At 39.6% G+C, this 25,705-nt stretch overlaps 2 protein-coding genes across 2 annotated transcripts in view; one reads left to right on the top strand and one right to left on the bottom strand.

The window, feature by feature from the left end:
• The window catches only part of LOC100550044 (lamin-L(III)-like), a 17,232-nt gene extending 174 nt beyond the window's left edge, over positions 1-17,058 (top strand). Inside the window, exons 2-13 of the mRNA XM_010717521.3 lie at positions 7-266; positions 4,346-4,502; positions 5,407-5,532; positions 6,765-6,935; positions 8,292-8,417; positions 8,513-8,733; positions 9,619-9,841; positions 10,752-10,859; positions 11,055-11,171; positions 11,263-11,367; positions 11,493-11,562; positions 14,186-17,058. Of these exons, the coding sequence (XP_010715823.1) occupies positions 7-266; positions 4,346-4,502; positions 5,407-5,532; positions 6,765-6,935; positions 8,292-8,417; positions 8,513-8,733; positions 9,619-9,841; positions 10,752-10,859; positions 11,055-11,171; positions 11,263-11,367; positions 11,493-11,558 (1,680 nt within the window). The 3' untranslated portion in view covers positions 11,559-11,562; positions 14,186-17,058. The remainder of the gene's footprint in view (positions 1-6; positions 267-4,345; positions 4,503-5,406; positions 5,533-6,764; positions 6,936-8,291; positions 8,418-8,512; positions 8,734-9,618; positions 9,842-10,751; positions 10,860-11,054; positions 11,172-11,262; positions 11,368-11,492; positions 11,563-14,185) is intronic.
• A 448-nt stretch (positions 17,059-17,506) lies between these two features.
• The window catches only part of SH3GL3 (SH3 domain containing GRB2 like 3, endophilin A3), a 43,914-nt gene continuing 35,715 nt past the window's right edge, over positions 17,507-25,705 (bottom strand). The window contains exons 8-10 of the mRNA XM_010717456.3: positions 25,011-25,114; positions 23,669-23,796; positions 17,507-18,337 (exon numbers count right to left, since the gene is read on the bottom strand). Of these exons, the coding sequence (XP_010715758.1) occupies positions 18,132-18,337; positions 23,669-23,796; positions 25,011-25,114 (438 nt within the window). The 3' untranslated portion in view covers positions 17,507-18,131. The remainder of the gene's footprint in view (positions 18,338-23,668; positions 23,797-25,010; positions 25,115-25,705) is intronic.

Here is a 25,705-nt window from a genome sequence, read left to right as displayed (position 1 = left end):
GAGAAGGAGGAGCTGCGGCAGCTCAATGACCGCCTGGCCGCCTACATCGAGCGGGTGCGGACTCTGGAGGCCGACAGGTCGGTGCTGGAACAGCGGCTGGTCGACCTGGAGGAGGCCAGCGCCCGGGAGCTGGGCTGCCTGCGGCTCCGCTACGAGGCGGAGCTGGGCGACGCCCGCCGTACGCTGGACGACATCGCTATTGAGCGGGCCGCGCTGCAGGTGGAGCTCAGCAAGATCGGCGAGGAGCACCGGCAGCTGCACAGCAGGTCGGTGCCCGGCCCTCCTGCTCGGTGCGGGGCTGCCTGGGAGGCACCCCCTGCTCGGGGCGAGGAGAAGCAGGTGATGCTTCTTACCAGGATGCGTGTGCCGGGAGGAGGGCTCAGAGCAGTGAGGTCTTGGTGATGGTGAGGCCCCAAATGTTTGGATGGTAATGTGGAGTTAGTGTGATCTGGGCCTGGACGAAATCGTAACGTGTGCCCTGCAGGGGCACTGCTGTGATACCTCTACACCGGTACTGCTGGGCCTCCTTAGAGCTCCTCTGTAATGGGCATGGGGTTCCCTCAGAGCCTGGGGAGCTGGGAGGCCTTATGGACCCAGTACTGCCTGAATGCCCAGCTGACTGCATTTAGTGCTGCACCTGTGATTCATAAACAACCAAGAAGCTGCTGTGCTTGAAGGCATCTAGAAAGTTATGGGGTTAGGGGGAGTAAGTCTCAGTATAGAGTCAGTTCAACTCTCTTTGGGGGTTATTCCCTTAGACGCTGCTGGGGGGAATACACAGAGCTGACGGTCCTGCGAGCAGGACAACCTTCCTGCTGCAGGCTGCTACTCCACAGAAACTGTCCTAGAATGATCTGCCTGTCACTTCAGGCTTGATGTTTTCATGACCAGTATATCTTGTCTGGAATCAATTTGCTGTCCACTTTCCTAAAGTGGGGAACAAGGGAATGGCCCAACATAAGCACACTCGAAAAAGGTGGACAGTAAAGAGGAGGGAACAAGAATTAAACCACAGTAAACATTCTCTGGTTATATACAACTACACATACTGTGCAGTTATTTCAATGCCCTATTGTACTACTAAATGAATTACAGACTTTCAGTAACTTGTGGGTCCACAGTTCCTTCCCTCCTTCCCCTAAGTCTTGCTATAAAGTGTTGTCATAGTACTATTCAGCAACAGCTTTTTCTTTTAATATTTATAGTATGAAGCAAGTTCTGCCTTCTACTGGTTCAGTAGGACTTAAGTAGCTGTTCTACTTGGGAATGAAACATGTTTTTACTCTAGGCTTTGGTTTTTAGCTGCTTGGAAGTTATTGGGTTTGCTTCATTCATGCTGGGTTTTAGCTCATAAATTTGTTTCATAAATCTAACCAGCCACTTGATTGGATAGTGAGGAAAAGGCTAATGCCAGTTCTGAAATCTTTCTGCTGCTCTTTGTGTTTGTATAACTCAGTGGCTTTGTTTGTAAAAGCTTTAGGCTTGGCAGGTATGTAATCCTCCAGACTAATTTACTACTTTAGAGTAACTGGGTTTTAAAGTGGTTAACTTCATAACCCTTGGGAAATGATACATTGTACATGCTGCTTTCTGGATGGACTGGACTGAAGTCCTAATATTAACTGTTATTTAACTGGGCAGTCTAATTGCAAATATCTCAGATGACTTGGAGCAAAATCTTTTGAAGGTAACATGCTCTTTATACATATTCTGTAAATAACCTGGAACTCTTATGGGATGGAATATCACTAGAAATTTCCCAACAGCACTATTGACTCTTCTTAATCACTACAGAAGACTTGAAACTTCAGCAACAATTGAATGTCCTTGCACTCCTTTCCTTAAACAGTGTAATTGGAAGTAGGCCAAAGATGCTTTGGAAGGGGGAGTTGTGGATAAGCATATCAGTTGGTTGAATTCAGAGTCTGAGGAAGGTCAAAGCAGGAACAGTAGCGCTACAAATAACAGCAAGCATAGTTCTGTTCTGTGTGAGTGGGTATAAATGTGTGTTTTGGTATTGAACTTCTCATATATAGAGTAGCAAGCAGAAATTGTAAGTAAATTTGTCAAGTCTGTTTTAAATATTTCACAAAAAGAGCCCAGGTATTACTTAAATTCTCCAGGAAAAGTATATGGCACCTTAATTTATTGGATGTGTGATAGTCAATAACTTCACAGTTATCATTTTGCATCAAAGCCAAACCTAAAAATGGTGCAATTAAAGATGAAACTGCCCGCTTCAGAGTTTACTGGGGTAAGGGATTATTCTTACGCATTATTGCAATAAATATATATAGATTACTAGAAGGTGTACTTTGATAACACTATCTGATAGTATGATTTTTTCATGTTAATATCACAAATAATACTTACAAGTAACAGTAATGGTCCCAGAAGGAAAGCGGTTAACTTCTCAGCTAGAAAAGAGAGAGAACTGTAAATACAAGGGGAAAACTGAAATATGATCTCTTCTTATTGCTACTACAGTACTTGCTTTATTCATAGACTCTCTGCAAAAGTATTTTCTACTAGTAAAACATTTGGTTATGCATCATGGTCACAAGGTACAGAGGTGATCAACAAATGCCTTGAATAGCAGAGCTAGAAAAGGCCTTTGGCAAGAACCTGATCTAGTCCCATACCTCATGGCCTATGGCAGAACCAGCTGTACCTGCATCACTTCTAGCAGATGTTTTGTGACCCTTTTTAAATTCCAGGTAATGAAGATTCCAGAGTTTCCCCAGACATTATGCTTTAGTTTTGAACTACCATTAGTTTCCCCTGCAACATCTAACCCAAATATTTCTCCTGCAATTTAAACCTACAACTTCCTGCCTTTTCCACAACAGACATGGAAAACAGATTCCCTTCCCCTGTGCAGAGGTCTTTACACACATAAAAGACTTCTGTCTCCTGTCACTTTTCTGTTCTCTAGACTAAACAATTCTTACTTTGTTCCAATCTTTCCTTGTATCCCATGCTTTCTAGAGCCCATCCCTCCCGTGGAATGACTTTGGACTCTCTCCAGCTGGTCTGCACAGTTATCAACTGGGAAACTCATTGTATAAATTATCACAACTTAGCCACTTGGCAAAAAAGATTTTGCTAAAATAAATGGAATGCTTGACTCTTTATAATCTCAAATCTATGTTTTGAGCAGGAAGGAACTCCAACTCAGTGTAGGTCAGGTAACTACAGGAATAGAAGGCAGAGCAGACTGGAAGATTATCACACCTGTCTCTCAAAGACAGGAACATGGTGTGGGACCAGCAGTTGTCTATTGTGGTGCCAAGCTTAAAGAATAAATCCATAGATATTTAGATGGTATTTGAATTCTCTGTAAGTCAGTTTCACATCTGTGCAAGGAAAGAGGGGTGTTGGTCTAAATGACCTTTAAATATCCCCTCCAACTGTAAGGATGTGGTGATAATTGGTTGCTTGCAGAAGGTGCAAGCATCTTCTGAAGAAAATGGCATTCTGTAGAAAGCTGAGCTGTTCTCACCTCATGACTCTGTGAAGGTATGAAGGAGAGGAGAGTTTGTGATCCATCATGAGGGCAGAGGCCCTCTCTTAAGGGCGCTCTGTGCTGTGAGGATGGTCTGTGTGGAGACTTGCTGCTGTGTGGCGGGAACTGGTGGCTGGAGCAGGCCAAGCCCAGCTGAGGTGGTGACCTCCTGGAGCCAGAGCTCCTCCAGTGCTGAGGAGGAACTTGGTGTGGAGAGAAGCCCTCGGCAGGTGGGGTGCTTGCTACCTCCAGGTGCAGAGGAGGAGTGCTTTGCCATGTGTGACCAGCACTGCCTGCCATCCTGCCTCAGGAGAGCAGGTCTCGGGTTGCATGCACACTGCCTTCCCGCCTTCAGGTACTTCAGGCCCTTGCTAAGAAGCATGGCTGTCATGCTCACACCTGGGTGAGGTGGCTGCAGGGGCTCTGAGATGCAGCAAAGGTGCACTTAATTGACTGGCAGGCACCTCAGCTGCCTTCCCTACTGAAAGGGAGTTCTTGTTTCAGGAGTTCATGCAGTAGTGGCAGATGAGCGTAGTCCAGGAAATGCCAATTTTGAACGTGACTATCTGTTCCTGATGGTAGTGCTGTGGAAAACAGTTGGATCCTGCATAGGATTTGCACACAATCAGCTGGCAAATGGATCAGAAATCTTTCTGGTTAAACAAATGATGTGACTCTGGTTTGTTTCTTAGAGCCTGCCCTGGGCTCTCACCACAAGTCTCAACCTTTCTTCTGATTCAGTTCAACCACAGACATCCCCCCGCCCCCAAAAGGTAAACATACTGAAAGCAAATATCCTTCACTAGCAGCAACTTATGAATGTAAAACTTTCACTTGCAGGAATTCAAAAAAAGAAGCTGACCTGAACCTGGCACAAGCTCGTATGAGAGATCTTGATGCTCAGCTGAATGCAAAGGAAGCTGACCTGGCAACAGTTTTGAATGAGAAACAGACTTTGGAAAATGGCGTTCGTGAGTTAAAGGATCAAGTAGTCACTGTAAGGCTTGTTCCTGGAATTTCAACTTTGCTTTTGCTCCTGAGGCTTTTGCTTGTCTTATCTCAAGCTAGTTAGAGATTTAAAAGTAAAGTCAGACAAAGGCTATTATCTGTGACAATTACAGGTGGACAAAAAAGATTTCTCCACTCTTGCTAAAAGCAAATGCTGATAATAGTTGGTCCATTAAAACTTCCAGCTATTGTAAGTACCTTTAATTCTAGTCTGACTGTAGTAGCTATAAATTTTCATCTACTGACAAACAATGATGAAACGTGAGCTGCTATAGCCCTGTAGTAAAGGGAGGATTTGATGGACCCTGCTTCATTATGCCTGAATCTCAGCAGAACAAATACAACTTGACTGTTTCTTTGAGCTCTTGTGCTGTTTAAGTTGCTACTCTATCAGTACTTTCCAACACAGTATCTTCATTCTTTAATATGATCATTAATCTACTTTAGGATCTTTACAATAAAATTTTTTTGTCCAATTGAGTAAAATAAGCTTATACTTGGAGTACTTTTCATGTTAAGAATCAATAAAAATTATATGGGAAGTAAGGAAGAAATTGGGAGAACTTAGTACTGTGAAAGGGAAGAATACTTGCAGATGGTGCAACTTATTCATCAGAAGCACTTTTGTGCATTTGAAATGAAGCTTAACTGCTGCAATGAAGGGCTGCATACATCATCTGCAGGAGATCTGGCCTACATAACAATTAATAGCATTTCATTGCAAACATGCTGGGTCCCCCAGAAATTCGCCCTGAACAGTAGAATAGTTAACTTCACTTAATGCATTTTTGATTGCTGGAGGAATTAAATCGAATAACCTGTAATAAGTTGGCTGTCTTAGTTTAGAAGAGTAACCACTTAATTTTGACTACCCTTATGTCTTTCTCTTCTAGCTGGAGCTGTCACTGGAAGATGCCAAAAAGCATCTCCACAATGAAATTTTGAGAAGGGTGGACCTGGAAAATCATTTGAAAACTTTGCAGGAAAAAATTACATTCCAGAAGTGTCTTCATGAAGATGTATGTTTAAGCTTATTAAAAAGAGGTGTTTTTTTAAGTGTCTATGACCCCTGGATGTCCTTAAAAGCAATGTTAAGTTGTGCCTTATTCTTAGAAAGGTAACTTAGGAAGTCAACTTATGGCAGTCCATCAATCAATAAAATCTAACTAGGAAGACTTCAAGATATTATACAACTTCCAGTTAAACTGGTGTAATACCAGTAGGTATCTGGAATATGAGAACTTTCTCAGGCTGTACTTCTGAAGGTAACTACAATCACGGTGTACTTATTTGTGTAAATGAAAGTGCATACATTACAGTTGAAGTTCACCGATCTTAGGCTTTTTGCAAGCACCAGAAATCATTTAAGTTCCCATTTTTTAGTGTGTATGGGAACTGTTGAGTCATGGCCTGAACAACTGATTAGGAAAAGACCTGGTCAGTCCTGAGAGTGCAGGTGAAGGCAATTCAGCTGTATGACTGGAAGGGGTGGAGCCTGACTGCACCTCTCTTAGATCTCATTGAAAGGCTGAGTGCCAATGGAGAAGGATCTCTTTCTGGAGATCCTTCTTTGGTGAAGCTTTCCCCTGCAAACCTAGAATCTTTTGATGTGTGAGCAATCTTCTTCCCTTGCTTTATAGCACCTTTCTATTGTGCTAGTCCTTCCATCATCACGCCTGTTGTAATGCCTTTCCCAGTGTACTGATCTATCCAATTGCTACAATAGGAACTTGCACTCCCTTCTTCCTCCCTTCTTTACCAAACATTGTTCATAAGCGTTGCATTAGGAGTCTGTACATAATATGGAACTTAGAAGTGAATGCAAACTAAATTCCTTCTGGAAGGAGTCTGTGTGTGTGATTTCAGTGATAAAACTCCAATTTTTCTAACCCAGTTGCTGTAAACTTTTGAATAAAACAAAAATAGGTAACTTCTTAAAGAAGCTGAAGTGCACATGCATCTAAAGAAAAGCAGAGAAATTAATATGGATCAAAGAATTAATCTCCAAATTAGATGCAAGTTTGCTTAGTAGTTTAAGCAATGTTAGCAGTGAAGAAGCAGAAAAATCCAGCACAGCTACTGAGGTGTGAGCACCTGATGTAGTGGAAGGACATGTAAGCTGTGAATTGAGGAATTACCATGTACTCAGTGGCAAATTGCTATGGTACTGAATTTCTTGCTAAGCTGGTACAGTAAGTTCACAGTCTCAAACTGTTTTGGCTTGCTTATTCTCAGAAACTTTCTCTCCTAGGAGCTCAAGGAAATGAAGAGAGTCCATGAGAGCAGAGTAGCAGAAGTGGAGTCTGGTCGTCAAAGAGAATTTGAGAGTAAGCTCTCAGATGCTCTGCAGGGGCTCAGGAAACAGCATGAAGAACAAATTCAAGGATACAAGGAGGAGCTGCAGCGAACATTCAGTGCAAAAGTGAGTCTATGAAAGATGCCAATATAAGTTCTCTGCACGTTATATGATTTGTCACACTAGAGTAAGTGACTGATGGAGCCCTTGCATTCACTGCAGAGCCTCTATGCATAAGTGTGAAGGGTAATTAATGGCACTTACGGGATTTCAAAACAGCACCAAGTTTGACAATGGAACTTCTACCCACACTTAGATCCAAACAAAATTGGTTCAACTATAAATATTGTTGCTTTGGGGAGCAGCTAGGAATGGATAATGTAATAAAGCTGATGATAATTCAATCTACTAACAAATAATATTCGAGAAATTAAGGACCAAGGTGTGCTATGTTTATATGAAGAATTTTCAGAATTGTTGAATAAAATTTCAGTAACAATAATGCTAGTGAAATACATGAAATAGTGTTATTACAGTATATATATTTATATATATATATATATATACTTATATATATAAGTATACTTCTGAAGTACAAATGTCCCTTTTAAGCTGTAACATTGTATAAGATAGGAAGAGTGGCTGTGGAAGTAGCTTGACAAGTTGTTTTCCAGAAATGGTCTGCAATCTTTTTTTCCTAGCTTAGGCCTTGTATTCAGGTAGTAGTAATACTTCCTATTTATAGTGTTGTAGGAAAGATCCAGGGCCTCCTGGATTGAATGCACCATACAGTATTGATGTGCTGATAGTAGATCATGTAGTTCTGCACTACATCTGCTTAAGAGTATTTTTCACTCAATGGTTCTTCTGGGTTCCTCCATACTACAACTTCCTGTTGTATAACAACCTACTGAATTTGTTCGGATTCTTCCGTCCAACTGGTATAGTGTTCTCTGGAAATCTGGAGTGTCTCTTATAGTAGCATGAGTATATCTCAGTGCATGTTTTTTCAATTCTTGGAAAATATCAGGATTGACTTGCTCTTAAGATAGCTTAGTGCTGCTTAGAGCGTGAAGTGGGAACTGTTTAGTTACAGAACTTTTGGGGAAGAACAAGAGCTTTCTAAGCATTCTTAGTATTCTCTAGTCTTATGCTTTGACAAGCAATTTTCCAAGCGTTCTTCATTGTTCTGGAGAATCCACTGACTGACTATACAAAGTCATTCCAGTTTTGTAACTGGAACATCCTAATCCAGCGCCTCACTATCTGAATATTGTTCTTTTTTTCTGATATTAATGTCAAACTCATGTAAATCTCCTTGAAAAGCAATACAAAACTTTCTTATTTGGATCCTATTGGTATCTGTATACTTAAGTAAAACAGCTATTTCCACATGTAGCAGCTGGAAGTCATTTTTTTTTCCCCTTCTTTTAAAATAGATGATCACAAGCAGCTCATTTCTAACAGTGACTTTATCCATAGGTGGAGAATGCTCAGCTTTCTGCAGCAAGAAATAGTGACTTTGCCAATGCTGTTCGAGAGGAGTTAAAGGAAACAAAGCTTAGAATTGGTAATCTGACATCTGAAATTAATCAGTATCGAAGCCAGGTACTATCTTCTTGTATATTCTTAGTATTAAATACCCAAATCAAAATATTTCCTCTCTAATACTCACTGTAATTGTTTTTTTTTTTTAATTTTAGAATGCTGCTCTTGAGAACAGAGTGAAGGAGCTACAGGACATGATTGATAAAGATCGTGATCTACATCGAAAACGTATGGCTGAGAAAGAGAGAGAAATGGCACAAGCCCAGAATAAGATTCAGGAACAGTTGGAAGAATATGAGCATCTCTTAGATGTGAAACTGGCTCTAGATCTGGAAATAAATGCCTACAGAAAGATGCTGGAAGGAGAGGAGCAGAGGTAGGTTATGACAAGATCTTCATGTGAGGACTTGCCCCATTCTTGGTCTCTGCACTAACTGAATGTATATTCAAAAAGGCAGTAGATGCAAGAAACAAATACTGTTTGCAATTAGGATCACCATTTAGTTCAAGTATCATCTTCTGTAGATAAATAGTCATATCCATCCATATCCATCATATCATGTATGAAGATAAAGTAACTTGACAAACTAAACTGAAAGTTCAAATCCACTAGACATCCCTATCTAGAATGATTACTTTCAAAGTTTTTGTACTAAAACCTAGAGTTGTATCAAAGATGTATTGAAGTCTAAAACAGCCATCCTTTTCCCCCTTACCCATCAGTATTAGGTGCTGATGTCACTTTGAGATGGAGTAATTATGCAAAAGCATTAGGGCATGCAGCATATAAGGGTATAGTCATTCTGTATGGGTTTTATTCTATACCTAGCTACCTCAGAAATCCATTTAACAATCAGAACTTTAGCATTTGGAGCTGTATGCATGAATGAAAGCAGAAGATAACTACTAGCTCTTGACTATCCAGACACTCCTTACTAAGAACAACATGAACTGAGTTAATGCTAAGGGTCAAGAATTTAAATAACTTTTATTAAAGTGTGTGTGTAAGGAAAGAGTTGAAATAAATACTTACTGCAGTTGAAAATCTCTTATCAGTAGAAGTTCTGAACTTTAGGTCTGGGATTGTGTTCCAAACTTAACAAGCTACTTACTGAGTTACTCTTGCCAGTAAAAATAAAGTCTTATCAAGGCTTCACAGAAAGCTTCAAGGTAAGAAGCTGTTAGGCTTGGCTATCCTGATAGCAGTGAGAAGAAATAAGCATTGTAGATATTCAAGTGGATGTTCTTTTACTCTTTCCAGGCTGAACATATCACCTAGTGCATCTTCACATAGCATTGCAACTCAAGCAACAAGTGAAGAGCGACGGTTTCTGCATGGGAGAAAAAGGAAAATGAAAGCCAGAAAGAGAGAGCATAGCACTGGATTTAAGACTGTTCAGCATGCTTCATCTTCTGGAAAAGTGTCTATTGAAGAAATTGATGCAGATGGGAATTTTGTCAAGCTTAAAAACAATTCTGATGAGGTACTTGTTCAATTTTGTTCTGCCTTCGCTGCAAAGTATGACTGCTTGTGCACTGATTTGTGGCTTAGAGATTACAACAGGGAATTACAAAAAGATGAGGAGATGTACTGCCAAATTAAATAAAAAAGGAGAGGAGCTTTCTAAATGTTTCTTGTACTAACCTGGCTACTGCCAATAGATGAGGACCAAGTGATATTCATACTGCAGGTTTTGCTCTCAGGCTTTTGGAAGAGGAGCACTGGCATCTCTGATGCAGAAGCCTACCATCTTCAGTTATTTCTCATTAGAATCAGGGTAATAGTATTGGAAGCACTTCATATTTTTGAGAAATTAAATAAGGATTAGTAAACTGGATGACAGCTTACTAATTAGAAACACAACTAAAAGGTTGACTAGGACTGACAGTATCTAATCAGTGTAGAGGGCTTCACTAATGAATTGGATAACTCAACTGGTTTAATCTGCAAATCCAGAATTGTTACAATTATCAGAACTCCAAAACTTGCAGCTGATAGCCTAGGTGCAAATTTTTCATTTAGCTTGAAATGCCTTAAACCTTCAAAGATCACAATATATATTACAGCTTATATTAATATGTATAAATATATACATGCAGTCTGAGTCAAGCTGGTCATACACATCTACGGTTCATCATAGCCCTTCTAGAAAGAATAACATCATCCTGGTTAGAATACTATCCCTATTGAACAGATGTACCCAAATTTCTGGGGTGAGAGTAACCCTAAGACAGTACTAGGAGACTCCTAGAAATTTAAGGTAGCTTTATAATTGAATATAGTCTTCCATCTTACAGAAGAAGGACCAAGAGACCCTCAAGACTGAGGAGGATCTTAAACTTATGAGTGTTATGGTGTTGGTTTGTAATGCTGAGAAACTTCTTATCCTGCAGGATCAGCCACTACATGGATGGGTGCTGAGAAGACATCTTGAGAGTGTGTCAGATGTAACATACAAGTTCCCCTCACAGTTCACTCTTCAGGCAGGCCAAGTAGTTACGGTAGGTCTGTAACGCTTCATCAGTATTTCTGTATCTTCTTGAACAGAAGAACTAGCCTGCCAGGGATGAGAGTAGCTGAGTTTGTTAGTGAGTGTCTTGGGTACTGGAGTACTTGGAGTTGTATGTGTTAGAATGAGTTCAGATGTAACTACAAATAAGAAGAACCAACACTGTCTCACTTCAAGTTTTTTGCAGGTCTGGGGTGCGGCTGCTGGTGTAAGCCCAGGTCCTAGTGACCTGATCTGGAAGTCTCAGAAGTCTTGGGGATCTGGGTATAACATCGGTGTTACACTCATCACAGATGAAGGTGAGGTAAGTGAGTTGCAGTTTCTGTCCTTCTACTAAAGTGCCTTGATGTGTTTGACTCTTAAGCTTTCTTGACGGTGACTTAACTGTATTGCAGGAACTGGCAGAGAGAAAACTAATGTATGTACCCAGAGAAGAAGAAAGTGGTGAGCAAGATGAGTATGAAGAACTAATGGGAAGTGAAACAGAGCTTCCATCTCAGGTAAGATGCTTGCAACTTAAACACAAGCAATTGAAGAATTCTGATAGCCAACTTCTTTACACTGTGTGAATATACTTCCCCAAATACGATCCAAATCCAACTCTTACCATTTTTCTTGATGTCAGACCAAAAGAAGAAGAAAAAGAAATGTTGTTTGGTTTCATGATAGTGATTCCTGTGAGCATCCTTAAGCAGGTGAGATCAGTGAGAACTGTGCTTGCCATCTCAGCTTGCTTCACTAATACTGCTTTAGTCTCTTGTCCCATGTAGGCTGTAGCTTGCATGGCTTTGCATCAGAAATGAAATTGATGCTTTTCTTACTTTTTGGCTGAATATCATCAAATAATTAGAGGCCAAACAATTAACACTATTGCAGAAGAATACCAGCTTTTTATGTATTTGTCTGAACATCTATCTCACTGTAAATATGTTTGCAAGCTGTTATTCCAAAAACAGAATGCAAAAAAAAATTTTTCATTCTGTGGGAATGAAGTGACTTACCTGATGCTTAAAACAGTGTACTGGACTTGTTCCAAAGTACCTGATTTGAATTCACACTAAGAAAATAGAATATTTACTTTCAAAAATACAAAATTAAAGGCTCTACAGGTGAATCTGGATAGGCTGGGGTCAATGGGCAACTGCAGGAGCTCAATCATTTTGTCCAAGTCATCAATGAAGATATCAAACATAACAGGCCCCAGTATCAACCCCTGCAACTTAGATTTCACTCCCTTCACTACCACTCTGGGCCCGGCCCTGCAGCCTGTTCTTTACCCAGCAAAGAACGTACCTATCCAAGCCATGAGCTGCCAGCTTCTCTAGTTACCATCCCTGGAGGTTTTCAAGGAAAGGGGAGATGTTGCACTGAGTGATATGGTTTTTAGTGGGCATGGTGTGATCAGTTGACAGTTGGACAAAATTATCTTAGTGGTCTTTTTCAACCTTAATGATTCTATGATTCTAAAATGCTGAAATCAAAGTTCACTGCTGTAATGCTATAATGGGATGGGAAGTACTGATATAATAGCAGGGTGGCAAAGATCTCCAGCGAGAGATGCCCTCATTTCCACTGCTGAGCCTTAAGTGAGGTCTGGGAAGGGGTGGATCCTGGCTCCACCCCTTCTGGTCACACAGATGCATTGCACTGCATGAACCTGAGCTCCTCTGGGTTGGCCCTGCCTTCCCACCAGGTGCTCAATCACTGTTTCAGGCTGTGACTTGGCATTTCTGCTATAATGGTATATTAACTGGCTAAGTTTCTTTTAAACTTGATCATGAGTTTAAGGCACTCCAGTGTCAACTTAGTTTCAGAAATTACTGTCTTATTTTGATGTGTGAAATAAGCATCTTAGCTGTGCTTTGCTCTTAAATACTCCCTTCAGTATTTCCTAAGTAGAAACAAAGTACAGGTAAAGATCATGCTAATAGAATGAGCCTGTCTTCGCATACCTGTTACTTTTTGGTTTCAACTGATGTTGAAATACCCTCTGAAAGACTCTCCATGGCCTCTGACTGGCTTCTGTCTGATCATATGAGCCTGAAATAGTTCATTTTGAGCTCTTCAAGTGCACGTTAGTACACTACTAGCTTATTTTTTTTACTTGCTTAATATTATGTGGAATTATTGCTGAAGGGCTTTAAATTGGTCAGAGGTGAAAAAACTGCATTTTACTTTTTTAAAATTGGAATAGCATTGTTTCCTTCCCTTAGTGCAGACTAAAGCCCTATGTACAGGGGGATACCTGACACATGTTATTCTTCCCCCTCCTGCTGACAAAGCCTTTTGAGTTCCAAACTTTTGCTTAAAAAGAGCTACAAGGAACACAGGTACCTACTGCAGCAGGTCTTTGACACCAGTGTTTCCTGTATATCTTCTCCTGTTCATGTTCAAGTTATTTATACCTGCCCAAAAGCACAGCTTGGAAGTACCCTGGGGTACCATCTTTTTCAAGAAAAATGTACCTCAGAACAGGCAGTTGTCATCTGCTTAGGTCTTTCCTTGTCCTTCTTTTGAAACTGAATCTAACTGAATATCTACTATACCATCTGGTTTAGAGTGTTCATCGAAGTCTTACATCGTTGGTGTATTTTCAGTCTCTCACTGTAAAGGATAAGACCTTTTTTAATAGGCTATTGAACACTGTTCTGTAATGCTGTGCATTGAAAGCCTGAATGGCATACTCCAAAATGACTGAAGCTGTACCAGTAGAATTAGTGTTTGAAACAGGGTCTCTCCTCAGTATTTTGAAGGCTCTTTGTTTTAATTGACTGATAATATGGCTTGTCCTGCCATCAGTGATGGGAAGCAAAAGCAACTTCTTTTATCTTCACAATAAAACACTTACTGTGTTATCAGCAACTTTACAGTACAGCTATGTACCACTTACCGTAAGAATCCATTCTAATACTCCTACTCAAATACTAACATCCTTCCCATCTGCTGGATTACTTTTAAACTTCAAACTTCTGTCACTAGTACATCTACACTGCAGAAACATAGGTAATACTGAGAACAATTTGGTGTTTTGTTTTTTTTAACTAAGTTGTTTAACTTCCTGTAGACAGCAAAATGATGTAAAGAATGCAAGCTAGTGCTTTAAGGCAGGGTTTCCATGTTTTGTTCTTTTTTGTTTCTGCTTCTCTTCCAACATGAGTAGCATGAATTTGCATGTCAGTTCAGTTATGATCCTTCCAGAACTCTGGAGTACTGATAGTTTTTCTTCAATTTTGATTTTTCTTTAATTAGCATTAAATAGAAAGCTTGTAGAAAGAATGCATGCTTCTTAGAATCCATGTCTTTATTTTATTTCTGCAGCAAAATGAAGATCCCAGCTGTTCTATCATGTAATATGATAGACACGGAGATGATCACTTGAAAACACTTCTAAACCTCAAGTGACATTTTGGACTTAAGTGTGTGGCGGTACCTTCTGCAATATCTGAAAATAACTTGGAATTTACATCTCCCATCTGACCTCTCTGTAAGGAAAAACTGTCCATGATATAATGCCTTCTGCCTTCTGATACTGTACCCTGTGCTGGATTCACTTCTACGAAGATCAGTAGAATACAAGCTCTCTAGGAAGTTTCTTTTACTCTGCCACAAGGATTTGATTTCCATGACCTGAAACAAGAGTGTGCACAGTTCACAAAGCTGTTTGATGCATGTCCTAGAATGATGATAAATAATTGAGACTGAGCATCGGCTGTCTCAGCTTTCTCAATATTCTGGTATGTTGTTTCTCTAAAGGCAATTTCTGTTTCAAGCCAGAGTGGGTAACTACCTGTGCCAGATCATGTCACAGCTTGGATGTTGAGCAGTTCTGAACTTAGCTGAAGTAACACATTATCCTGAAGAGTGCTGACTATCTGAAATGGTTCTTGCTCATATCCTGATGCTGAGATGTCTAGATCACTTGCTGAAGAACTTCCTAGAGTAACAAAATTTTTCAAGTCAAATCAAGCTGTGATGTATTCCTCTTCTTTATTAAATGTACTGTTTCTTTATTCTAGTACATAGAAATTATCAACTGCAGTATTTGATGTTTCTAGATGCAGCATAGCTTTTAGTTCTGATTTGCTGGAATCATAACACTGACAGATATATATCCTGCAAATGTGAAACATTCCAACAGAAGGTACTGTAACTAGCAATACTGGCACTCTGCTCCCAGAAAGCCAGCGTTCTAAGTGGATTGGAAAAAAATACTGATTAAAAATCAAAATGACAAAGGTGCATTAAAAACATTAGCTCTTAGAGTCGCTGTGTACTGGAAGTCTGACAAGGGCAGTCTGCAGTCCTGCTTTGTATGTCTAGCTGGGAAGTGGGGGCAGAGTACTATCTGTTGGCCAGTACTTAATTTAATAGCTTTGTAGCTATCTGAAGGCTGACCCCTAGCCCTTAGAAATCATGTAGTCAGCCTTCATAATCCCTTTTTTCAGCCTGTTTACCAAAATGCTTACCTGATGGTTATATGGCAAAGTAAGAACCTCAATGAGCCTTGCAGGTCCTCTTGTCTTTAAGAGCATTAGCAGCTGATGTTGCAGATCAGTCAGTGCTGGCTTTTTTGTCTGCATCTGTTACCTTACCAAAATACTAAGTTCTGAGTTTTGAGATCTGTTCTATATTTGGGTGCAGTTATTAATATGAGGTTTTTCTTACACTAGCTTAATGTTCTTAAATTAAGCTATTTAGGTCTTTAAAAAGATAAAACTAATTATGACTTAATACATTTTATCAGTTTTGAACTCCTGTTATACCTTTTGCCCCATAGAGAAATGTTGCTAAATCTTTCTATATTTATCTTTATGTTGAACTTTTTATTGTTAAAGAGACTTTTCATGAGCAAATATTAAAATCTAAGATATTTATAGGTAAATTAAATAAAAGTTGGTTTATTGATATTTTTTGAGTAGCTCGAATGATTTGAAGTAATAAAGCCCTACAGGGAGTTGTAAGAAACCTTTACCCCTATACTACGCTGTGCTGTTTACATCTATCACTCAGTTCCTCAAATAAAGCTGGACTGTAATAAATTTCACTAAAGAGTAGTACTCAGTACTTTACATGACACTTCTAGCATAAGGTAAAGATGGTATGAAGCAACAACCATTGTGTGGGTCTTGACATAAAATAGCAAGAGTTGGTATCAGAAACCCTAATGCTCATTAGTATGCAACTGCAGAGTACCCAGTGGGGAGCCATCAGACTGTGTTGCAATGCGTGTCATACATAGCTATCATTTGTTTCCTCCATATTTAGATTTCTTATTTTACTCCAGTGACAAGGCTATTCTACTCAAGGCACTTTTTAAGTAATGTCATTACCAGCTTTAGAAGATCAAGCCATTTTGTTAACTTCTCTTTCTTCTCCCTGGCTACTGCTTATTTACCAAAGCAAAATGCAGGTACTGAACTCTGGTTCATAACAGCTTTACTTCTTGGCTTTGTGCACTCAAGCAATAGTCCTGTCACTGCTCCAACGCCAAAGCACAAGTATAACAACTGTACACTGAGTTGTTTAGTATTTAGCTAATAAGCTGTGAATCTTAAATACTTTAAAAGTTGTTACAAACATTTTGTACTTGGAGCATCACAGCTACTTTTGTTTAAACACTAGGTTGGACCAGGTTACTTTCTGTATTGCTGCTCTAATGACTACTTGTTACTCATCCATGAACTTGGAAAACACCTAATAAATCTTTGCTTATCTGGAGTTATTGTGCTAGTAATTAGCCAGGTGTAGCCAAAGCTTTAAAGAATAGTCCTTTACTTCTCTTGTCACCTCTGTATCAGCCAAGGTCAGAGATAGGAGAAACTGGAAAGCCATGGTTTGGACAGCTGGTTACAAGCTATTTCTGTTTGTTATGTGGAATAGTTACTGCATCTGTGGTACACATGAAATTCTTTCCTCTCTAAGGAATACAGCTTCTGCTGGACTACAGAACCAAGTAGAGCTTAAAACACTGAAACTGGATTCAAGTCCTTTTGTCCATAAAGAGTTCACTTTCCTTCTTATCATCTTATCATTCCCCTATCTTGACCATAGAGTATTGGACAAGATTGGAAAAAGATCATGTTTGTCTCAGGTTGCTGAATTTTTCAGTCATTACTACATCCACATTTCCTGAGAAAAGCAGGAAAAGGCTAACAGAAGAAAATTAACTCTGTATTCACTTTGACAGTACTTAAACCTGAGTCTGTCCATTTTGAAGCTTTTTTTGCATGTTTAAGTCACAACATTTGTCTTTTTACCTCTACCTATTTTCATCTTCATTATTCTCCATTCTTTAAACAAGAAATAGACAATAGCAGAAATGTTACTAACTTCTCATCTGTTTGCAACCATGTCCAGTGATACTCACTCATTTATCTCAATGGAGGTCTATGCAAACTGTGGAGCTAGAATCAGTTCAAAGGACTCTTATTCTCCTGCTATAAGAAAATGTTAATAGATATTATGAGTGTTACACAACCTGTGACAGGAGAGCAAGATTACTACAATTCCAGTTGCTGAGGTATCATAAAACTAATAGTTTGGGGTATTTTTAATGTTCCTTTTTTTTCCCCCCACCGAAATGATTTATCTAGCAAGAGTGACCCTCCAGCACAAAAATAAATGCCAGAATTACAGGAATAGAAGTGGCAACCACTCTTATCCCACCAACATATTTATTAAGTTTGGTCAGCAAATTATAGGAATCTTCAATTCTGAGAACTTGTACTTAGTACAACAACATCGTAATATTGACAACAATCGCTTTGCCTTTTGTCAACATACAATGTGAAACATGGATTAACTTGTTCACAATAAATTACATTGTGATAGATGGAAAGGGCTCAATGATATCAGTAACTTAGGAACTCATTACAGTTAGCTTCACTTACAGTATTTTTAAAAATTGTTTTTAATAGTAAAATCATTGCAACAAAAGACTTTTTTTAAAAAAAGGAAAAAACAAAACCATGTACAATATTAGCAAATAAATGCATTTTGGGAGCAACAGTGAGCTACCAGTAAACACTTCATACAGTGATCTTCAAGGCACAAAGCAAAAAAACTGGGTATGGGTTTTTTTGCAGGTTGATGGTGTCAGGGAAGGTAAAATTTTTTGGAATATAAAATAAATACATTTTAAAAAGACGCATACAAAAGTCAGTAAGTCAGTCAAATAGCAAGGCTTTCACAGAATGCCACACTGACAGAACATTTGTGAATCCATTTCAGTCATGAAATCACGTTCACAGCTTGAATGACACAATCACTGAGGCAAGGGTACCATCACTTCAACATAATTAATTGGGAAGAAGCCAGACTCTCCATTTAACATCCCTTCATACCAATTCTCATCAATCTGATTGGTCAAAGTTATGATGTCCCCTTCCTTAAACCCAAGCTCGCCTTCATTTTCTGGTTCAAAGTCATAGAGAGCTTGGCAGCAAGGCTGATCCACGTGCATTGAAGAACCTGCCCCCATGACAGAAAAAAAAAAGTATTAAAAAAGCTTCACAGAATTTCATTATCCACAAAACATGAAATTAATAGGCTAGAAATGCAGCTGTCGTGATTTTTGCACACGTTTATTTGCAGGAGCAAGGCTTCCAAGTGCTCCTGCATAAGTGCTTCCAACTACACTTTGCTTGAGCAGTGAGGGACATTTCTGGGTTAGTGCTCCCTAGGTTTGTGTGTTCAAGTCTTCTGCTATTCATGTCCTTTATCTGAACTAAAGCAATGGTTATGCTAGTAATGGTGTTGTCTGACTAAGTCCTACAGATGAAAACAAACAGCAACTCTACCAACATACAACCTGGCTGTTCTGTGACTTACACTGCCTGCTCACATCCTATTATAACAATCTTCAAGCAACATTACTCTTAAACACAGTAGTAAGGACATACATTTACAGGAAGAAAAAATACAAATTAAGGTAGAAAACAATCACTATTAGCAAAAGAAGTTAACTTCATAAATGCAGTCACCTAGTCACCATCATGAAGAGGTGGTTAACTGCTTTGGGTCCATGGCATAGACATGTATGTAGCACATTCCTTCACTCATACTTACAGTAATGTATTCTAATAAAAAGTAATCCAATGTTCAAATTGTAAAGCTCAGCTCAGCAGACAAGGACTAGTGAGAGGTTCAACCACAGTTCAGCCATAACAGATTTTCAACAATATTGGCAGAATATCCAAGCAGAAGTCTGCTAATTTGAAATATACTTCTAAATGAAGAATAGGAGAAAAGACTTCATGCTGCTGCCACGTAAACTGCAATAAAACACACTACAGCATGACAAACAACTCTTTTAACACTATTACTAGGATTACAGTGGTTAAACCTTTTAAGTTATTGTGGTTGTCTCACTTGTAACATTGCAACAACTCTCAAGTATCCTAGTGGTAGCTCAGCTATCACACATGGTAATCATGTGGTCAGCCTGACCAGTAATTTTTGTCTGCATCGATACAGCAATGCAGATCAAATAGCTAAGGTGTTAAAATGCTGGTCATACTTTTTAATCTGCTAATCACAGTAATGTACAGGAAACTACTGAAAAATATCTGCTGGTATTTTCGAAGAACAGGGATCAGAAGATTTCTAGGAAACACTTATTCTGCTCATCAGTAATAACATTTGGTGTTAAGTTGGGAAGTGGGAACTAATTTTGTTTGGGGGAATGTGTTCTATCCTTTGTAATAAAGGTTCTTTTTTCCTGTTGTAACAATGCAAGAGAGCTGTCAGCACAAACCCCCCTTCAAGTAAGCCATCCCAGGATACTGCTGAAACAAAGCTGCACTCGGTCTCTGCCTGTGGAAAGCATGGGGTAACAACAAAGTTTCACAAGAGCAAACTGAATTATGGCTTGTCCAATACAGTGGCACAGGCCAAAGCTTGTTTCAGGACATATTTCTGCTGAAATAGTCCATTGACAGAAAAGAAGATAAGCCACAGTTTTACAACAAAAATGGCCTGACTGCATTCAAAAATAGCTGAGCTATTTCCAGAGTCTCTGCCAAGGTAGAGCTGATACCAACTCACCAGAACTGTCAGCAGCAGAAGGCAGAACTCGGAATAATTGACAAAGTTCCTAGCCTTCACCAGCTGCTCCGATGGGGCTAATTTATCATTGCAAGTCAGTTCATTTCTGACAGCAAGGTACCCGATAGGAGATGGATCGCATTTGGTTCAATTTAAGCTCCAAAGGACTGAAAAGAAGTGTCTGGCAGCCTGGAAAGATTTTAAAATAATGGTCACAGCCAATACAACTGGTTTCACTCCAGGCTGTTGGATCAGTCAGAGTCTTCATTAGAATCAGGCAGCTGCTGCTACTGTATAACCCAATGAGACAAAGCTTCCCTGACAAAAGTAAAGGGGGCAGCGCTGCTCAACGATCTGCAACACACTCTGTTTAACATCAGAGAACTGGTGACACAACTCCAGCCTTTTCCCATCCATTAAATACTTGCTCTTCTTCTGTTGCAGAGACTTTGGCTAAAGAAATCACACTTTTTTTCCCTGAAGGCAGGTTTTAAGTTAATTTGCAGCACCAGGCCCATCTCCTTAATTCCACCATCGTGGAGCTAAATTGTCACATTTCATTGTCACATGTTCAAAGATGACCAGTCATATTATATAGATCACTTAAACCTGGACAGTACAAATGGAAAAAACAGCACCAAGCAGGTTGAGCAACTAGCTGTCTGTGATTTCTGAAGCATCACAGGATAAAACCAGAGCAATGAATGCTGGTTTTTTTTGTTCTTGTCTTTCCAAAAGGAGTTACTGCCCATACCTGCACATACTCCTCTTCTATACCAAGATGTATATATCTGGTAGCAATTATATTTTAATAATCACAAGCTGGAAGCTTACAAAGATAATTAGCCCCAGTCTCCTTCACAGCTGAAGTGTGTAAACATTTAAATGCCTATGTTAAAATCCAGCACATGGCAACCAGACCCAATTAGTTTATACCACAGTCAAACCTGACAAACAAAAAGAATGAAAAGCATGATGTAACACAGCATTTAAGAGTTCTAGAGCAGATGATGCTCACAGCCTCAGCTGATTAATGAGAGTAACAATGAATTAGAATAAAAATACAAAAAATAGATTTATTGTCTGTGCTTAATCAAAGTAGCTAAATAATTTACAACATTAAAAAGATGTTTCTGTACACATTTGCAGGGCTGGAGTCACAAGTCATTAGTAGTAAATAATCCCCATGTGTTAGGAATTGTATAAGGGAAAATACCATTTCTGCTCCAAGAAACTAATACTTAACCTAGAAAGCTGTAATGGAATACAGGAAAAATCATTTCAACACTCAGAACTGGATCATGGTAGTTGTGCTGAATGTGTCACACCTAACTTTTAACTGTTCAGTTGACATTTGTGAGCTCACTGAATGCTAAGATACTGCTACCTTCAATGACAGCATCAGGGAAATTAAAGGTCAACATCTTAGTAGAGCCAATGGGTAAAACAGGGGAAGTTGGATGTGTTGGATGAAGCTTTCTAAGCAAAAGAAGAGGATGATTATGATGCTATCCCTCCATCACACGGAGATCTTACAACACTGTGCAGTGTTTTCCTTCGAGCCACCTGGTTCACATTTATAAATCACAGACCACAAATCAAATCAAATCTATTTCACAATGTTAAGCAGCAAGAGGAAGGTTCTCCATTTACAAGCAGGGTACATTCACCCCACTGTAATTCCACAGAAATTCATATGGATAACAGAAAGAAAGAAGATAAATAATGATTTCAGGAGGTAAACAGAGTCCACAGCTTTAGAATCTAATGGAGGAAAAAAAAAACTACTGAGTCTAAATCTTTCTAATACTAAGTGAGATGAATCTAAGTTTTATACTATTAACAACACTAATTGCAGCAACTGAAACTAATTTTTTCCTATACTTCCTCTTTCTTTTATGACTATATATTTTTTTTCTGTTCTGAAAGTACTGACTGAGCCAAGCAGTAAGTGAAAACCCATCATTAAAAGCAAGCAGCTGCTGCTGTAGTGTATGAATGGAATCGACGAATGGAATTGGCTCACTCCTTTCCCACCTTAGTGATCAGTGGCCATTCATTTTTCAGTTCTTTCACTAAATTTTAGCTCACTAAAACTGGCTTTTTTTTAGGTAAGCAAGCCGGCAGCATCCTTAAGAAGTCATCTAACATGTCCTCCCAAAGGCTGGGCTGCTTACCTTTACAGTACATCTTAGATCACACTGTGATAACAATAAACCACTGTAAGGTGCTGTGAAAATAACTATAAAGTTAAGGATTTATACATTGCTACACATTCCTAGTACTTTGAATGAAAGGTATTTTTCCATCATGCCTCAGGAACGAGTGGCCCTCAAGCAAAGAGGGGTTGTCTCCCCCAATCCCACATTTATCAGCAGTATAGAACTGCTGTATTGGCATTTAAGCAGCATGGGGAACTTCACTAACACACCCTTAGGTAGCTTGAAGCACAAAAGAAAGCAGATGAGGGACAGGATCCTGCTGGGTGGATTTATGCTGCCAAAGTGCTGCAAATCCCTTTCAGCATGGATTGTATAATAGCCTCATCTTGTACCAGAGTAGAAGAAAATTCAAGAGATTCTAGAAAGAACATGAAGTTACAGCTCTACGCTTTTTTCTTCCACCTTTAGTTCCTGTGTTTCTCTCTCAGTGACCTTTAAAAAGGAGAAAGACCGCAGAAGAGAGGAAACTGGAGTTACAAACAAGGAAAAGAAAGAAACCTCAGAAAAAGATCCAAGATCTCATGTCAAGTATAGAAGGGAACCTTGGGCTCACTGTCTCCTCTCTATTTTCCTCACAAATAACACTGATAGAACAAAGTGCTTTTTCATGCTCCTTCCTTTGCATATTATTGTCTTTTGTGTTCTGTTACTGGTCTGTCGCCACTCACCACAGGCATAAGGGAGATAGGGCAAAAATATTTATTCATGAGATGTGGAAAAGTTACTTCAGTAGTGGTAACCATGCTTATTACAATTTACACAACCTCCATAGGCTTTCAATAGTTATTCCCCTTTTTTTTTCCCCTTCCTCGGTAGAACTAGGCTCTGACCACAAGAAGGGACCCTACTCCCACAGCAAGGGATATCTAACAATCACAGAATCACAGAATGGCTTGGGATGGAAGAGATCACCGAGTTCCAACCCCTGCCACAGGCTGATTCCCACCCATTAGATCACTTTAACCCAGGCCTGCATCCAACCTGGCCTTGAACACCTCCAGTAATTCAGTTAAAAAAATGCACAGATTTCCGTGCATATTTCAGGGAATGAAAGGACATTAAAGTAAATTATGTTAATAAAATTAGTTAGTCTGGGGTTAGTCTCCCTGAATTTTACATGGCTAATAGTCAAGATCCTGTGCTGATCACTTACACAGAGAGTGTTGAGAGAAATTAGCAGCTGGAGACTTTCCAGACAGTGATCTAACACACCCAATTAAGCATCTGTCTTTTCAAGAAACAAAATGCTTTCTGCAAGTGATTCTCTGTCTTCTCACCCTTAGTGGCAATACAAAGAACCTAAATAAATTCAGCAGAGTGCCACACCTCAAATTCAGATGGTAAAAGATTGTTGAGAGGAAACCTGGCTTCACAATTCCATTTCCAAACCTGGAGTTTGGAGGAACAAACTGGAGTCAAATACCTGGATACAGACACCCTATGAATCCATCATTTGCGTGGCACAAGCAATGCAACAAGCAACAATCTGATACAAAAAGCCACCAAAATGTTAAGTCTATGGCCACAGGCTTACCTGATGACTTTATAGAAGAACTATATGCAATCCCATTGTGCTGCTGATTATCACCAGTTTCCAGAGTTGTAGTTATTACAGGTTTGGGCTTAAATTCACGTTTAGGCCGACTAGATGCTACATTTATTCTGGAACACAGAGAAGAGTGGCAAGAGATTCACTCAAAGGAACAAATGAGTTTCCACCCAGGTTCAGTACTTTTGTATATGAAAGGTGAGGAAAAACCTTTCTGCTGTGGGTTTTTGGACTTCCATTAGATTTTTTGGAGGAAGGTGTGAGAAAATGTTATTCACCAAACGCTGCCCAATTCTAATGCACTTGAGTTTCAGCAAGGCCCTATTTTATTTAATGCTATGGTCCTGCTGACAGAGGTAGAAAAGCTTAACAGCCTGAGTCTGAGAAGTGCTGAGCATCCACAGCTGCCACTGAGTTCAGCAGAAGTTCCAGGAATGAGCTGTCTGGAAAGCTCAGCTGTAAATGACATATGCAGAAGCCCAGCCAGGACAGAGGCCAAGGGACTACATCTCACATGGTACATTTTCATTAGAAAAAAAAAAAAAGAAAAAAAAAAAGGAAAATAATCATTTGAACAGCAAATCTGCCTCAGAACTTCTTCCTACATGTGCATGTGGCCCTACTGAGACCACCCCATTACAATGGCCCTTCAGCTGGAATGTTGCAGGGTATACAGGTACTGCTACTCCTATATGGTACTCACATCCATCACTTCAATTCTGTTCTCAGGAAAGCTTCAAAGAAGTTATGTGACTCTGACTGTACTATTAGTCTACGCTATGGCAGTGCTCAGGTCATTAAGGTCTACTGCTCCCTGCTGCTTTTCTGAGTGACGTACAACAAATTAATGACAGCAACTTTTTTCCTATTAGTATGACACAAAATATCTGGCTTTTCACAAGTTCATTACATCACAACTGTATTCCTAGCCAACTGGCGTGTTCTTTATTTTGCTGCAGTGTTTTGTTATGCCCATAGTCTCAGTGAAAACACACCAAACTGCCCAGCAAAGACTCCAAAACAATGTTCAGAAAGTATGCAAGTTTAAAAAAATCTACAAACAACTGGAGGCTGTCCTACTTAACCTCTGCAGATGTGAGGGAGAGAGTCTGCACACTCTCAAAGCTTGCTGGACAGATCTCATGGTACATTAAAGGCTCACGGTCCAGCAATACATTGCCAGGTTGTAACGTTTTAAAGTCCAGTAGGGCACAAGAGCACAGCGTGCATCTGTTGTGCTACAAGATCTGCTGCTTTTGTGACTTTTCATATTCAAGAACTTGAACTGCAGAAGAGACTCAAAGTTTTCTTATGGGTTCAGTCTTACCGGTTTTGCAGCTTGCTTTGCAGATCCTCCAATATTTCTGTAGATTGTTTGTGGTAATCTAGTGCTGCTTCTACAAACACAGCCAACTGGCTAACTTGCTCTACCTGAAAGACAGAGAGCAAACAGTTTTTAAGAGCCTGCAGTGCATTCAGCTGAAGGATAAACAAACATCATTCAAAACAGATTTGGCATCTCAAAAGACCACGATACCTTGTGGGACTACTGAAGAAGAGCATATGTGATTTTATCAAAGGAATTGCCAGTTGGAACCTGAACAAAACTGAGGTGTAACTTCTAGTTCACTAACTCAGGGCTGGGTCCTTACGTCATTTCCTTTCGCAGTGTACAAATCCTTTTTGCTTTCAACTTCCAAGCCAGCTGTCTGTCAACACCCAAGGCTGAAACAGTTGCAGTGCACAACCCCTTAGCAGGTGAGAGTGGAGCTTTTCTGATCAGCAATGTTGGGACAAATTACACTGTGACAACTCTTGTGACTCAGACCCATTAGTGCTTATTAGCCGTGTTTATGAACTACAGTTCTGAAATCATCTGGACTTACCTCACTAGATGGCAGCATTTTATATATAAACCAATAAATGAAACATGATTTATCTGCTATTATCCAAACCTACTTGAAGAAGTATCAGCAAGTCATTCAAGTTTATGAATGCTAAGGAAGGATGTGAAGGAGAAAA

This window comes from Meleagris gallopavo, chromosome 12, assembly GCF_000146605.3.
Source record: "Meleagris gallopavo isolate NT-WF06-2002-E0010 breed Aviagen turkey brand Nicholas breeding stock chromosome 12, Turkey_5.1, whole genome shotgun sequence".
NCBI lineage: Eukaryota > Metazoa > Chordata > Aves > Galliformes > Phasianidae > Meleagris > Meleagris gallopavo.
This window is presented reverse-complemented; position numbering and strand designations above follow the sequence as displayed.